The sequence below is a fragment of the Pongo pygmaeus genome, chromosome 20 (genome assembly GCF_028885625.2).
Source record: "Pongo pygmaeus isolate AG05252 chromosome 20, NHGRI_mPonPyg2-v2.0_pri, whole genome shotgun sequence".
NCBI lineage: Eukaryota > Metazoa > Chordata > Mammalia > Primates > Hominidae > Pongo > Pongo pygmaeus.
The window spans coordinates 12,232,919-12,246,499 of NC_072393.2; the positions used below are offsets into that span (position 1 = coordinate 12,232,919).

At 46.1% G+C, this 13,581-nt stretch overlaps 1 protein-coding gene and 1 long non-coding RNA gene across 3 annotated transcripts in view; one reads left to right on the top strand and one right to left on the bottom strand.

The window, feature by feature from the left end:
* The first annotated feature begins 5,322 nt into the window (after positions 1-5,322).
* LOC129020138 (uncharacterized) overlaps positions 5,323-13,581 on the top strand; it is a 30,165-nt gene continuing 21,906 nt past the window's right edge. Inside the window, exon 1 of the long non-coding RNA XR_008495770.2 lies at positions 5,323-5,572. This is a non-coding gene — a long non-coding RNA (uncharacterized LOC129020138). The remainder of the gene's footprint in view (positions 5,573-13,581) is intronic.
* LOC129020134 (zinc finger protein 433) overlaps positions 6,081-13,581 on the bottom strand; it is a 38,068-nt gene continuing 30,567 nt past the window's right edge. For both annotated transcript variants that reach the window (XM_063657888.1, XM_063657890.1), the window contains one exon: positions 6,081-7,205. In XM_063657888.1, the coding sequence (XP_063513958.1) occupies positions 6,982-7,205 (224 nt within the window). In that variant the 3' untranslated portion in view covers positions 6,081-6,981. The remainder of the gene's footprint in view (positions 7,206-13,581) is intronic.

The following is a 13,581-nucleotide window of genomic DNA, read 5'->3' on the forward strand; positions in this document are numbered from 1 at the left end:
TAAGTAATAGAGTCAGGATTATGCTGTGTTGCCCAGGCCGTTCTCTAATTCTTTGTCTCAAGCAATCCTCCCAGCTCAGTCTCCCAAAGTGCTAGGATTCCAGGCATGAGCCACCATGTCCAGACAGGGTTTGTCCCCTTGTAAAGAATTATTCATTGCTGGGCACAGTGATTCACAGTGACGTCTGCCTGGCATCTGCCTATAAAGGAAGCATGGCACCAGCATCTGCTCAGCTTCTGGTGAAGGCCTCAGGTAGCTTTCAATCATAGCGGAAGGTGAACGGGGAACAGGCAGTCACATGGCGAAAGCAGGAGTGAGACAGAGAGAGTGGTGTAGGAAGGTGCAGCTCACTAGAACTCACTGATTATCACAAAGACAGCAACAAGCCATGAGAGAAACAAGCCATAGGTCCCCCTGACCCAAACAACTCCCATCAGGACTCACCTCCAACATTGGGGATTACAGTTCCTTATGACATTGGGTGGGAACATACATTTAAACTATCACGTGACAATATTACTTCCCTCAGTTTATTAAAGAACAAGTGTTTCTAGCTCTTCAGTGCTGTTCAGTGATTTGGAACGTGGACAGGGAAAACTTTGATAAATCAGGCATGGCTGCAGTGAGCTGTGAACATAGAATCTAATAATTTTTAAACTAATTTTATAATAGCCAGGCATGGTGGCTCATGCCTGTAGTTCCAGCACTTTGACAGGCCAAGGTGGGTGGATGACTTGAACCCAGGAGTCTGAGAACAGCCTGGGCAACATGGTGAAACCCTATCTCTACAAACTTTTTAGCCAGGATGGTGACATGCACCTGTAATCCCAGCTACTTGAGAGACTGAGGTAGGAGAATCACCTGAACCCAGGAGTTTGAGGCTGTAGTGAGCTGTGATCATGCCATTGCACTCCAGCCTGGGTGACAGAGTGAGACCCTCATCTCCAAAAAAAAAAAACTCATAATTTTATAATCAGGACTATTTTTTTTTTTTTTTTTGAGATGGAGTCTCACTCTGTCTCCCAGGCTGGAGTGCAGTGGCGGGATCTCAGCTCACTGCAAGCTCCACCTCCCAGGTTTTACGCCATTCTCCTGCCTCAGCCTCTCAAGTAGCTGGGACTACAGGCGTGCGCCACCTACGCCCGACTAATTTTTTTTGTATTGTTAGTAGAGATGGGGTTTCACCATGTTAGCCAGGATGGTCTTGAACTCCTGACCTTGTGATCTGCCCGCCTCGGCCTCCCAAAGTGCTGGGATTACAGGTGTGAGTCACCGTGCCTGGCAATCAGGACAATTTTTTATGGATCTGTATTTTAAGAAAAAAATGGAAAGACCAGATCATTGAAGATCAGTACAAAAATCTCAGGAAGAATCTAAGGTAATTTTCCCTCACAAAATAAAGCATTCTCTCTCTAGAAAATCTTATACTGCCTGAAAATGTTTTGGTTTTTTGGAGACAGAGTTTCACTCTTGTTGCCCAGACTGGAGTGCAATGGCTCAATCTTGGCTCATCGCAACCTCTGCCTCCCAGGTTCAAGTGATTCTCCTGCCTCAGCCTCCCGAGTAGCTGGGATTACAGACGCCCACCACCACGTCCGGCTAATTTTGAATTTTTAATAGAGATGGGGTTACTCCATGTTGGTCAGGCTGGTCTCGAACTCCTGTCCTCTGGTGATCCGCCCGGCTCGGCCTCCCAAAGTGCTGCAATTACAGGAGTGAGCCATTGTACCCGGCTGAAAATGTTTAAAATATGCAAATAAAAGAAATAAGACCAGCATCACATTTATTTACTCTTAGAAAATTTTCTCTAAAAACATAATATTTAAATGTGACATAGGCTAGGCACAGTGGCTCACACCTCTACTCCCAGCCCTTTGGGAGACCAAAGACAGATGATTGCTTGAGGCTAGGAGTGAGACCAGCCTAGGCAACATAATGATACATCACCTCATTAACAAAAAATGTTAGCTGCGCATGGTGGCACTTGCCTGTAGTTCCTGCTACTTGGGAGGCTGAGGCAGGAGGATGGCTTGAGCCCAGGAATTCCAAGCTACCATGAACCATGCTCAGTTAGACCCCTGCCTTATCACAAGGACAGAGGGCTTTCTGTATCCTAAGTTTCTTGCCTTGGTATACTGGAAGAATGGTATCACACGTGGGCTTGGAGAATGAGTGCAAGTTTTTTCCTTTTTTTTTTTGAGAAAGGGTCTCAGTCTTGTCGCCTAGGCTGGAGTGCAGTGGCCTGATCTCGGCTTACTGCAACCTCCACCTCCCAGGTTCAAGTGATTCTCCTGCCTCAGCCTCCTGAGTAGCTGGGATTACAGGCACCTGCCACCACGCCCAGCTAATCGTTGTACTTTTAGTAGAGATGGGGTTTTGCCATGTTGGCCAGGATGGTCTGGAACTCCTGACCTCGGGTTATCCACCCATCTAGGCCTCCCAAAATGCTGGGATTACAGACGTGAGCCACCGTGCCCGGCCGAAAATGCGAACTTTCTACTTTGGGTACTACCATTTTGGCGGGCATCAGATCCTCCATGCCCGAGCTCTGTGGGCACTGCTGCCTCTCTCCACCTCAGGCACCACATCCCAGAAGCCCCCGTCCCACTGCCTGGCTTGTGCTTTAGAACAGCTGCTGCTGCAGGGCCTTCAGCTGCCACTACCGACGTTGCGATTTAGAAGTCTTTTAATGCATTTAAATATCTTAGAATTTGGCTTCCCCACTTTATACACACAATCATGAGGAGAGCAGGGACCCTATTGGTGTCTTATTCACACAGTGGGATTGAGGGTGTTTGTCTCATGAAACTGATCAGTGAAGTGAGAAGCAGCTGAATAACCTGCAGGGGGGCAGCAGAGCCTGAGGCCAGTGTGGAGCCTGCAGAGGAAGGGAAAGGGAGCTCCTTGGGGGCTTCCGGGGCCCCCTGCCTTCCCCTGCAGGTGGCCTCCAGCTGCCCAGAACAGCTGCAGAGTGTGGATTCTGAGAAGCTGCAGGGCCCTGGAAAGCAGGAGACCCTCGTGCAGGTGTACTTAGGGGGTTCCATCCTTTCTGAGGTTGCCCCTCTGGAGCCTGGGGCCATTTTCTGGGAAGTGTTTTGGTTTTGACATGTATAGAGTCGCTGGGGTCAGACTAATTATTACATATGAAGAAAATCTGTGAAGGTCAGCCTCAGTGAGACTTGTTGGGTTTGTCTTATAACAAAGGGTTTATGAAGTTGACAGTTTATTTAGGTCAGAAGCTTAAATTGTCACCAGGTGAGAGTTTCCTGCTGCGGAAAATGAAGATCTGGAAGGAGAGAGCATTTCTACACTGTGAGGGGGCGTGGGGTGGGAGTAGGGGAGCGAAGATGAGGAAGCCTTGGTCTTGCCTCATCTCCAGTTCTGGCTCCCCGGAGGACATCTGCTTCTCCCTCCTGGTGCGGTCATTCTTGGCCTGGTCTGGGTTCCCCTCGTGCTCTGAGGCAAAGGGGGTGGCTTTGTGGGGGCAATAGGCCCTTGGTGTCTGTCCTAAAGGTTTGCTGAAAACTCACTGACATGAGGCAGTTGGATTAACTCTGAAAAGGCATACAAATTTATTTAGTATGTACACACAAGAGCCTTCAGAATGAAGACTCCTCAACAGTAACACAGAAAAGCTTATATACCATCCTGAGGACAGCAAAGAATGCAGACTCAGTATGGTCCAAAAATCACACGTTATGTTGGCAAATCGGATTTAGTGGCAAGACATCTTCTGAGAGAGGGAAAGAAAGGGGCTTGGCTAGCAAAGATGGACTGTTATATAAATGAAGGCTCTCACAGAGAGAAGAGAAATGCTTCTTTTCCAACTTTTTAACGTTTTTCTTTTTATTTGGATACTTAAATAATAAAGATGGGAGTCTCCCTGTGTTGACCAGGCCTTCAACTCCTTGCTTTAAGGCAGGGATGTCCAATCTTTTAATCTTTTGCCTTCCCTGGGCCACACTGAAAGAATTGTCTTGGGCCACACAGAAAACACACTAACACTAATGATAGCTGATGAGCTAAAAAAAAAAAAAAAAGAAAAGGAAAAAAATCGCAAAAAACTCTGTTTTTTTTTTTTGTTTTTTAGCCGGAGTCTCACTCTGTCACCCACACTGGAGTGTAGTGGCGTAAATCTTGGCTCACTGCAACCTCCGCCTCCGGGTTCAAGCGATTCTCCTGCCTCAGCCTCCTGAGTACCTGGGACTACAGACGCCTGCCACCACACCTGGCTAATTTTTGTATTTTTAGTAGAGATGGGGTTTCACCATATTGGCCAGGCTGGTCTTGAACTCCTGACCTTGTGATCTGCCTGCCTCGGCCTCCCAAAGTGCTGGGATTACAGGCGTGACCCACAGTGCACGGCAGAAAATCGCAAAAAAAAGTTTTTAATATTTTAAGAAAGTTTACTAATTTGCGTTGGGCTGTATTCAAAGCCGTCCTTAGCCCACAGGCCATAGGTTGGACAAGCTTGCTTTAAGGGATCCTCCAGACTCGGCCTCCGAAATTGCTGGGATTGGAGGCGTGAGTCACAGCTTCCTACCTGTGTTCAGGTTTTAAAGACGTCAGACCCCGAATCTCTACTAGTTCCGGTGAAGGGAAATAAGCAGGGAGGGGGCCATGGCTTTGTTAACGGAGATTCTCCGCAGATGCACATTTTCCTCCCAAAGGCACATTTGCAAGACCACACTGTTGGCCAAGCGGCCACGATTTCAAAATACGTCAAAGGAGTGACCGGGCGCGGTGGCTCACGCCTGTAATCCTAGCACTATGGGAGGCTGGGGCGGATCACTTGAGCTCAGGAGTTCGAGACCAGCCTGGCTGAAACCCCGTCTCTACTAAAAATACAAAAATTAGCAGGGGTGGTGGAGCACGCCTGTAATCCCAGCTACTAGGGAAGCTGAGACAGTAAAATCGCTTAAACCCAGGAGGTGGAGATTGCCGTGAGCCAGGATAGCGCCACTGCACTCCAGCCTGGGTGACAAAGTGAGACCCAGTGTCAAAAAAAAAAAAGTCAAAGAAATATATTTTGGGGTAAAAAAATTTAATTTCCTTCACCTCCATTGGACTCTTGAGTCTGGAATTCCCTACACACATTTGTGACCCTGTGCAAGACGAAGGACCCCATTGAGTGAAAAAGACAACAGTGTCCCTTGTAGCAGTTAGGAGCGAGTTTGGCTCAAATGCCAGTATCCGAAGAACAGGGAGCTGAAAGTGAGCTCATTTAGAGAACCTGCGGCTGGAACAGCAGCGACCGGCTCTGCAGGGCCCTGTTACCCAGGGCTTCTGCTGTCACTCAGGGCTGAGGGGGCGGGTTAGGATGCCCTATCCAATCGGGGTGCTGGGGCGGGGCCCTGACAACTGTTTATCCGCCGGAATGAGGGCCCCGCATTGCCAGTCTTCTCATTGCCTGGCTGCTGGAGCCAAGCAGAGGTCGGGATTCCTTCTTTTCTGCTCTGAGAGGGACCAGGTGCCTCCTCCGTAGCTTTTGTCTTTCTGTTGCCTGCGCGTGTCCTGGACTGCTCACGGGACTTCTGCAGGAGACGCCGGAATATCTGGAAGCTGAAAAATGGTGAGTGTGCGGAGCCGGAAACCCCGAGGTGGGCTTGGGGGTTAGGGGACGGTCTGGTCAGAACCGCGGAATCGGCTGTGGCGGAATGCGGGCCTCCATGTTGCGACTCGGGGGTCTGAGGCCCGAGTTCCCCTGGCGCAGCTCAGCCCTGGGTCCCCTTGGCCTCAGGGTGGGTCTGGGCGGCAGTCGGGATCCCTGGCGTCTTGCTGTCCCTGCGCGGCGACTGGGGCCCCTGCCCCGGAGCTGTCTCTGGGGAGCTCTGCGCCCGCAGCCCCGCGTCTCCCCAAACTGTGCGGAAGTCATGGAGGGAATCCCGCCTCATGTGTGGGGTTCCCAGTCACACGTTTCTTCTGTTAAAAATTAAACTGAGACGCTGTTAACAAGTAAAGATTATTTTGGGCAAACAGCCAATCATGAAGGAGAAACACCGGGTCATGACTTGTTTGTTAACGGAAAAAAAAAAAAAGCCAAACTGTAAAATAACTTAAAGAAGTTTTATTTTGACCTGGCGGCTCATACCTGTAATCCTAGCACTTTGGCAGGCCGAGGTGGGTGGATCACCTGAGGTCAGGAGTTTGAGACCAGCCTGGCCAACAAACCCTATGTAGGGTCCAGCCCCACTGGGCCTGTGGGTTTTTCTCCTCGTGTGCGGAGACAAGAGATCGTAGAAATAAAGACACAAGACAAAGAGAAAAAAAGACAGTCCGCGGGGACCACTACCACCTAGATGTGGAGACCGGTAGTGGCCCCGAATGCCTGGCTGCGCTGTTATTTATTGGATACAAGACAAGGGGGGAGGGTAGGGAGTGTGAGTCATCTCCAGTGATAGGTAAAGTCACGTGAGTCACGTGTCCGCCACACAGGGGGCCCTTCCCTGTTTGGTAGCTAAGATGGGGAGAGAGGACAGCTTACGTCATGATTTCTTCTATGCATTTCAAAGACTTTAGTACTTTCACTATTTCTGCTGCTGCTATCTAGAAGACGGAGCCAGGTGTACAGGGTGGAATATGAAAGCGGACCAGGAGCGTGACCGCTGAAGCACAGCATCACAGGGAGACGGTCAGGCCTCCGGATGGCTGCGGGTGGGCCTGGCTGATGTCAGGCCTTCCACAAGAGGTGGTGGAGCAGAGTCTTCTCTAACTCCCCCGGGGAAAGGGAGACTCCCTTTCCCAGTCTGCTAAGTAACGGGTGCCTTCCCAGGCGCTGGCGTTACCGCTAGACCAGGGAGCCCTCTAGTGGCCCTGTCCAGGCGTAACAGAGGGCTCACACTTGTCTTCTGGTCACTTCTTACCGTGTCCCTTCAGCTCCTATCTCTGTATGGCCTCGTTTTTCCTAGGTTATAATTGTAGAAGAAATATTATTATAATATTGGAATAAAGAGCAATGCTACAAACTAATGATAATGATATTCATATATAATCATATCTATAATCTATTTCTAGTATAGCTATTCTTATTCTATATATTTTCTTTATTATACTGGAAACAGCTTGTGCCTTCGGTCTCTTGCCTTGGCACCTGGGTGGCTTGCCGCCGACATCTGCCCCGTTTTTATTGACTAGGATCGTCATCGCCATCATTGCTTGTCTCTGTCTTTGGACTTGTCCTTGGACTCCTTGGAGACATCTGCAAACTAGAAGTAGACAACATAAACATACCAATATTAATAATGCCAGTGACAACAGTGATCCTCTGAGGGGTTTGATCCATTTAAAGGCATTAAGATCAGACAGTCCTTTAGTTATTCCCTCAAAAATGTCTGAATCAGGAACAGTAGTTAAATGAGCCTGTGAGGCCTCAAACATTTGTTCTTTAAGTTTTGAAATATCTAAGGTTAAATTATCATCCTATTCTAAATGATGAGGTTATTGAACAATTATGAAAATGTTGCCTAGATGCTTGGGATAAGATTCAAGATGATGGCAAGGTATGCCCATCTTTTATGGCCGTCAGACAGGGACAACATGAACCCTATGCAGACTTTATTGCCCATCTTCAAGACGCAGCAGAAAAAGCTATCCCTGATAGCCATGGCCAACGACTTGTTGTAGAACTTATGGCTTATGAACAAGCAAATCCAGATTTCTTCTCCTTATCACTGTTTAGGAATACAGCTAGAAGCTAGAAGACAAGAATTAAGCCCCACGATGGTCACTTCTCATCGTGTCCCTTCAGCTCCTATCTCTGTATGGCCTGGTTTTTCCCAGGTTATAATTGTAGAACAAAGATTATTATAATATTGGAGTAAAGAGCAATGCTACAAACTAATGATTAATGATACTCATATATAATCATATCTATAATCTATTTCTAGTATAACTATTCTCATTCTATATATTTTCTTTATTATACTGCAACAGCTTGTGCCCTCGGTCTCTTGCCTTGGCACCCGGGTGGCTTGCTGCCCACAACCCTGTGTCTAAAAATATGAAAATTAGCTGTGCATGGTGGTGGGTACCAGTAATCCCAGCTACTCCGGAGGCTGAAGCAGGAAGATCGCTTGAACCTGGGAGATGAAGGTTGCAGTGTTATGAAACACCTTGGCCGAGGGAAACAACCCCAAGCAGCCTGGAGTAAGTGGTCCCGAGGCAGCTCATGACAGTTTGGTTTTATTCATTTCAGGGAGACAGGAATTGCAGGGAAAATCATGACTTAGTGCTTGGAAGGTATGAGTTCCTTTGGCCGAAAGGCAGGACTTGTGGTAATGGGCTTAGAAGGCACAGGTGGTTGAGGGATTCTGTGGGTGGCAGTTGGTTGAGAGTGTGAAGTTTTGGTCTAAAATTTAGAGGTGGATAAAAAGGAACGAACTAATGGCATTTGCAGCAACCTGGATGGAATTGGAGACTATTCTAAGTGAAGTAGCTCGTTAAAATGGAAAACCAAGCATCACTTATGTTCTCACTCATAAGTGGGAGCTAAGCTATGAGGATGCAAAGGCCTAAGAATGATACAATGGACGGTGGGGAATGGGGAGGGTGGGAAGGTGGGTGTGAGGGATAAAAGACTACAAATTGGGCCGGGCGTGGTGGCTCACGCCTGTAATCCCAGCACTTTGGGAGGCTGAGGCGGGCAGATCACCTGAGGTCAGGAGTTCGAGACCAGCCTGGCTAATATTGTGAAGCCCCATCTCTACTAAAAATACAAATGTTAGCTGGGCATGGTGGCACATGCCTGTAGTCCCAGTTACTCGGGAGGCTAAGACAGGAGAATTGCATGAACCCAGGAGGCACAGGTTGCAGTGAGCCGAGATCCTGCCACTGCACTCCAGCCTGGGCGACAGAGCGAGACTCCATCTCAAAAACAACCCAAAAACCAAAAGACTACAAATTAGGTTCAGTGTATACTGCTCCAGTGATGGGTGCACCAAATTTTCACAAATCACCACTAAAGAACTTACTCATGTAACCATATACCACCTGTTCCCCATAAACCTATGGAAATATATATATATATTTTTAAAATTTTTAGAGGCGGTAGGAAGGAGTGCTGTAGGAAGAGGCGCTGTTATTTGTCACATGATTCCATCCCTGCCCAAAAAACAGGCCTGTGTCACCAGATTTTATGAATTCTGAGACATGAATTACACTTTTCCTTAAGTCCCTTTAGACGATGTTTGTAATTTCGTGTCTTACTGCCACAGAATCTGTTTTGTGAGTCTATCGATGTCTAATGAACATGAATGTAGATCAGTTGCTGTGTATAGATTCTAAAAGGGAGACAGTATAAGGAGGCTACTCCGATCTTCCCGTCACAACGGGGAACTCCATTTTGAGAGTTTTTATTGGTGATCTTGGCCAAGAGCAGGTCAGTTCACTTAGTTGTTGGTGGGGGGCTGCTTAATTTTGTTAACGGCTTATAGGTTGGAGGACAGGCTTTTATAATGTGAAAGGAAAATAAAACCTCAGGACCCCAATTTTTATACCAAAAGGAAAATATTAAGCTAAAAGCTGAGTCAAGCAAGAAGTTGCCTTTCTTTTTGTTGCTAAGTGAATAGCTACAGATAAAAATTTATGTATCTCGGGCCGGGCACAGTGGCTTACGCCTGTAATCTCAGAACTCTGGGAGGCTGAGGCAGGCGGATCACTAGATCAGGAGTTTGAGACCAGCCTGACCAAAATGGAGAAACCCTGTCTCTACTAAAAATACAAAACAGCCAGGCATGGTGGCCTGTGCCTGTAATCTCAGCTAATCAGGAAGCTAAAGCAGGAGACTCACTTGAACCTGGGAGGCGGAGGTTGCAGTGAGCCAAGATCGAGTCACTGCACTCGAGCCTGGGTGACAGAGCGAGACTGCATCTAAAAAAAAAAAAAAAAAAAAAAGTTATATATCTCCACAGGAAACTGTATCTCATGTAAAGTGTTGATTTACTGGGTGAGACACAAATATCTAACTGACTGTTCTCTTGCCTGCTTCTTTTCTGTTGCAATATGTGGATTACATACTAACCCTCCCTCTTACCTATCCAGCACACTTTTCCCCTTTATATATTGAAGTCCTCAAAATTGTCCTTGGAGAAAGTCACAGACTGTTTCTGTGATTCCATGTTGATTTCTTCTGGGTCTGTTCTTAACCTTGGGAAAATAAACTTCTAAGTTGATCCAGAAGCATCTCCAATATTTTTGGTTTACAATATGTTGCATGAGGAGCCAAACCATATTAAATACTAGAGTGGTTACAGTGATGCAGTCGCCTTCTTTGGACTTGTCAGCTTGAAGTAATTGAAAAGATCAGATTCCAGTTTTGAAACATTTATTCAAGTAGTAAGCTGAGAATGGCCTATTTGGGAAAACACAGACTCCAGAGAAATGGCTCAGTGCTCTGAAGTCAGATGTTAAATTCTTCCCTATATAGGCAAAAGGCAAAGAAATTGAACAGTATTACATTTTCCATAGAAGGCTGATGTATGAGGTACAACAATTTAATTTGTTACAGTTTGCTTTTTTCCTCCTAGGCCTTTATTTTCTTGACAGCTGATTTTCATTTCTTTCCCAATTTAAAAGAATGAGTTTGGCCAGGTGCGGTGGCTCATGCCTGTAATCCTAGAACTTTGGGAGGCCATGGTGGGTGGATTGCCTTAGCTCAGGAGTTTGAGACCAGCCTGGGCAACACGATGAAGCCCCATCTCTACTAAAATACAAAATTAGCTGGCTGTGGCAACGTGCACCTGCAATCCCAGTTACTTGGGATGTTGTGGGAAATAAAGGACTAGAGAGACTGATACAAGGAACAGGAGAATTGTTTATTTAAGGTATGCACCGGCTCAGTGGATTCACATCTAAAAAGCTGAGCACTGAACAAAGACTGAGCGAGGTTTTTATAAGCAAACTTACAGAAGCAAAACAAAAGTAGTTAATCATACAGTGATAGGTCATGTAATCGATAGCATAGCATAACTTGTGGCCTTGCATAGCTGGTGGCCTTGTAGCTGCATTTAAAGAAAAACAAGAACTGACTAAATACAGACTTCTTTCCTTTTTTTTTTTTCCTTCACCTTCATTCTGGAGGGAGGATGTCTGGAACCTATTCTTTTGGCTTTGACTTCTCAAACAGCATTATAACTGTCTTTGAAGTGAGCTTGCTAGGCAGAGGAAAACTTGTTCTTTTCTTTTTAACCTTTGCCTTGCCTGTTACTTTTCTTGGAGTGAATGAATGCATGTTTATTTTTTAAATTTCTGCCTCAGGGAGGCTGAGGTAGGAGAATTGCTTGAACCCAGGAGGTGGAGGTTGCAGTGAGCCGAGATCGTGTCACTGCACTCCAGCCTGGGTGACAGAGCAAGAGTTGGTCTCAAAAAAAAAAAAAAAAAAAAGGAGTGAGTTGAACATTCCGGCTTAAGACAGTGTGATAGCCATGAAGTCTTTGTGTGAGAAAGGGCAAGATGAAAGTTCATCTATAATGGAGATCAAGAGTGAAGAGGGAAGGGTCTTCCCTGGCTCCCTTCAACATTTACATTTCAACATTTACATAATTTTGTGAAACAATATAGGTAAGAGTGAAGACAAAAAGGCAGATCCACAGTCTGGGAAAGGAAAGTTCCAGCTGCCTGTCATGTGACTCAATGCCATCTTAATCACATTGCTTTAAGGCTCAAGATAATTTAGAGATGGAACAGCTCAAATTTTTGGCTTTAGTTTCACAGACTGTACAGGTAGAAAATGTTCTGGTTATGTAATCAGGTTAATTGGGGGATTTGGGTTGGTTAAGCCTAAATTTCATTTCCCTATAAATTATTATTTTATCAGAATTGTATTTGAGTTGTATTTCAGGGTCCTTAGGTAGGTCCTAGGGCACTATACACAGTTCAGTCTTATTGTTTCTCATTTATTTATTTATTTATTTATTTTTGAGACAGGGTCTTGCTCACTGCAACATCTGCATCCTGGGCTCTGGGTGCAAGCAGTCCTCCCACCTCAGCCTCCTGAGTAGCCAGGACTGCAGGCATGCACCATCACACCTGACTTAATTGTTGTATTTTTTGTAGATGCCAGGTTGCCCAGTCTAGTCTCAAAATCCTGAGCTCAAGTGATCCATCTGCCTCTGTGTCTCACCCAAAGTGCTGGGATTACAGGTGTGAGCCACAGTGCATTGTCTCATTTAATTTTTTGTTTGTTTGTTTTGTTTTTTGAGACTGAGTCTAGCTCTGTTGCCCAGGCTGGAGTGCAGTGGTGTGATCTCGGCTCACTGCAACCTCCGCCTCCCGAGTTCAAGTGATTCTTCGGCTTCAGCCTCTCCAGTAGCTGGGATTACAGGCGCACACCACCACGCCCCGCTAGTTTTTGTATTTTTAGTAGAGACTGGGTTTCACCATGTTGGCCAGGCTGGTCAAGAACTCCTGACCTCAAGTGATCCACCCACCTCGGCCTCCCAAAGTGCTGGGATTACAGGCGTGAGACACCGTGCCCGGCCTATTTAAATTTTTTAACACTCCCCTTGGGGACTGGTTTCCCCCTACTTTCCAAATAGATTGGATGCAGTGTCTCCTATTCTCCACCCTGTATCCGAGGCTAACTCTTCCAGGGCTTGCAGTAAAAATCCTAAATGTTCAGTTTCTCTCCCACATTTCCAACATCAACTCCATTCTCCAGTTCACAATATTATCAACTATTTCTTCTTTATAGTACAACATTGTATTTATTCATTCTGTTTAAAACAGATGCAGTGTATTTTAATTGTTTATTATTTTATCACAGAGCAATAGATGATTCTTTTTAAAGTATTTGTTTGCTATTTCTGAAAATTTCACATGAGAAGAAGGCAGAGAAAAATCACCACACAATCTCAGTGAACAAAATCTTTGTGCCTCTCCTTTTGTTTTTCCTAGGCACAGACATCAGGATGTCTTTGGGTTGAGGTTCCTTTTTGGAAACTTTACAGAATGATCTGTCTTCCGTTCCCCCTCCAATTTTTCCTGGTCCTGGGTTTCAGAACTGCCTAGGCTGAGCCAAGATGCCCACCACTGCCATGTCTCTTGGAGAGCCTAGTGCATATCAGCCCCTGAGTCATGCCTCCAAGAGAACAGCCTGAAGTAGAGGAGTGGGGCCTCCCAAGGGAGCAGCTGAATGCCTTGTGGTGGGAGGAGACTCTTGGTATACTCTTCATCTAGATAACCAATCCCCTTGGGGTGCTCAGCTTTTCTCCCTCAACCCCAGTTTCCATTATTTGGAGATACATGGCTGGTCAGCCAATTGGATTTTGCTCCTGAGAGGAAAGAGAAATGATTCCTGTCCTCTGGATTGTCTCAGAAATGTAAAGAAAGAAAACTTTTTTTTTTTTTCCTTTCCTACGCATTCCAAGGGAGAAAACTCAAAACGTGTGGGAGGAAACAAAACAAACAGAAAAAGTTGGTACAAAAGTAATTGTGGTCTTTGCATTGTTGAAATTTGCTGTTTGATATTGGAATACATTCTTTTTTTTTTTTTTTTTGAGACAGAGTCTCGCTCTGTCACCCAGGCTGGAGTGCAGTGCAGTAGTGCAATCTTGGCTGACTGCAAGCTCTGCCTCTCGGGTTCAC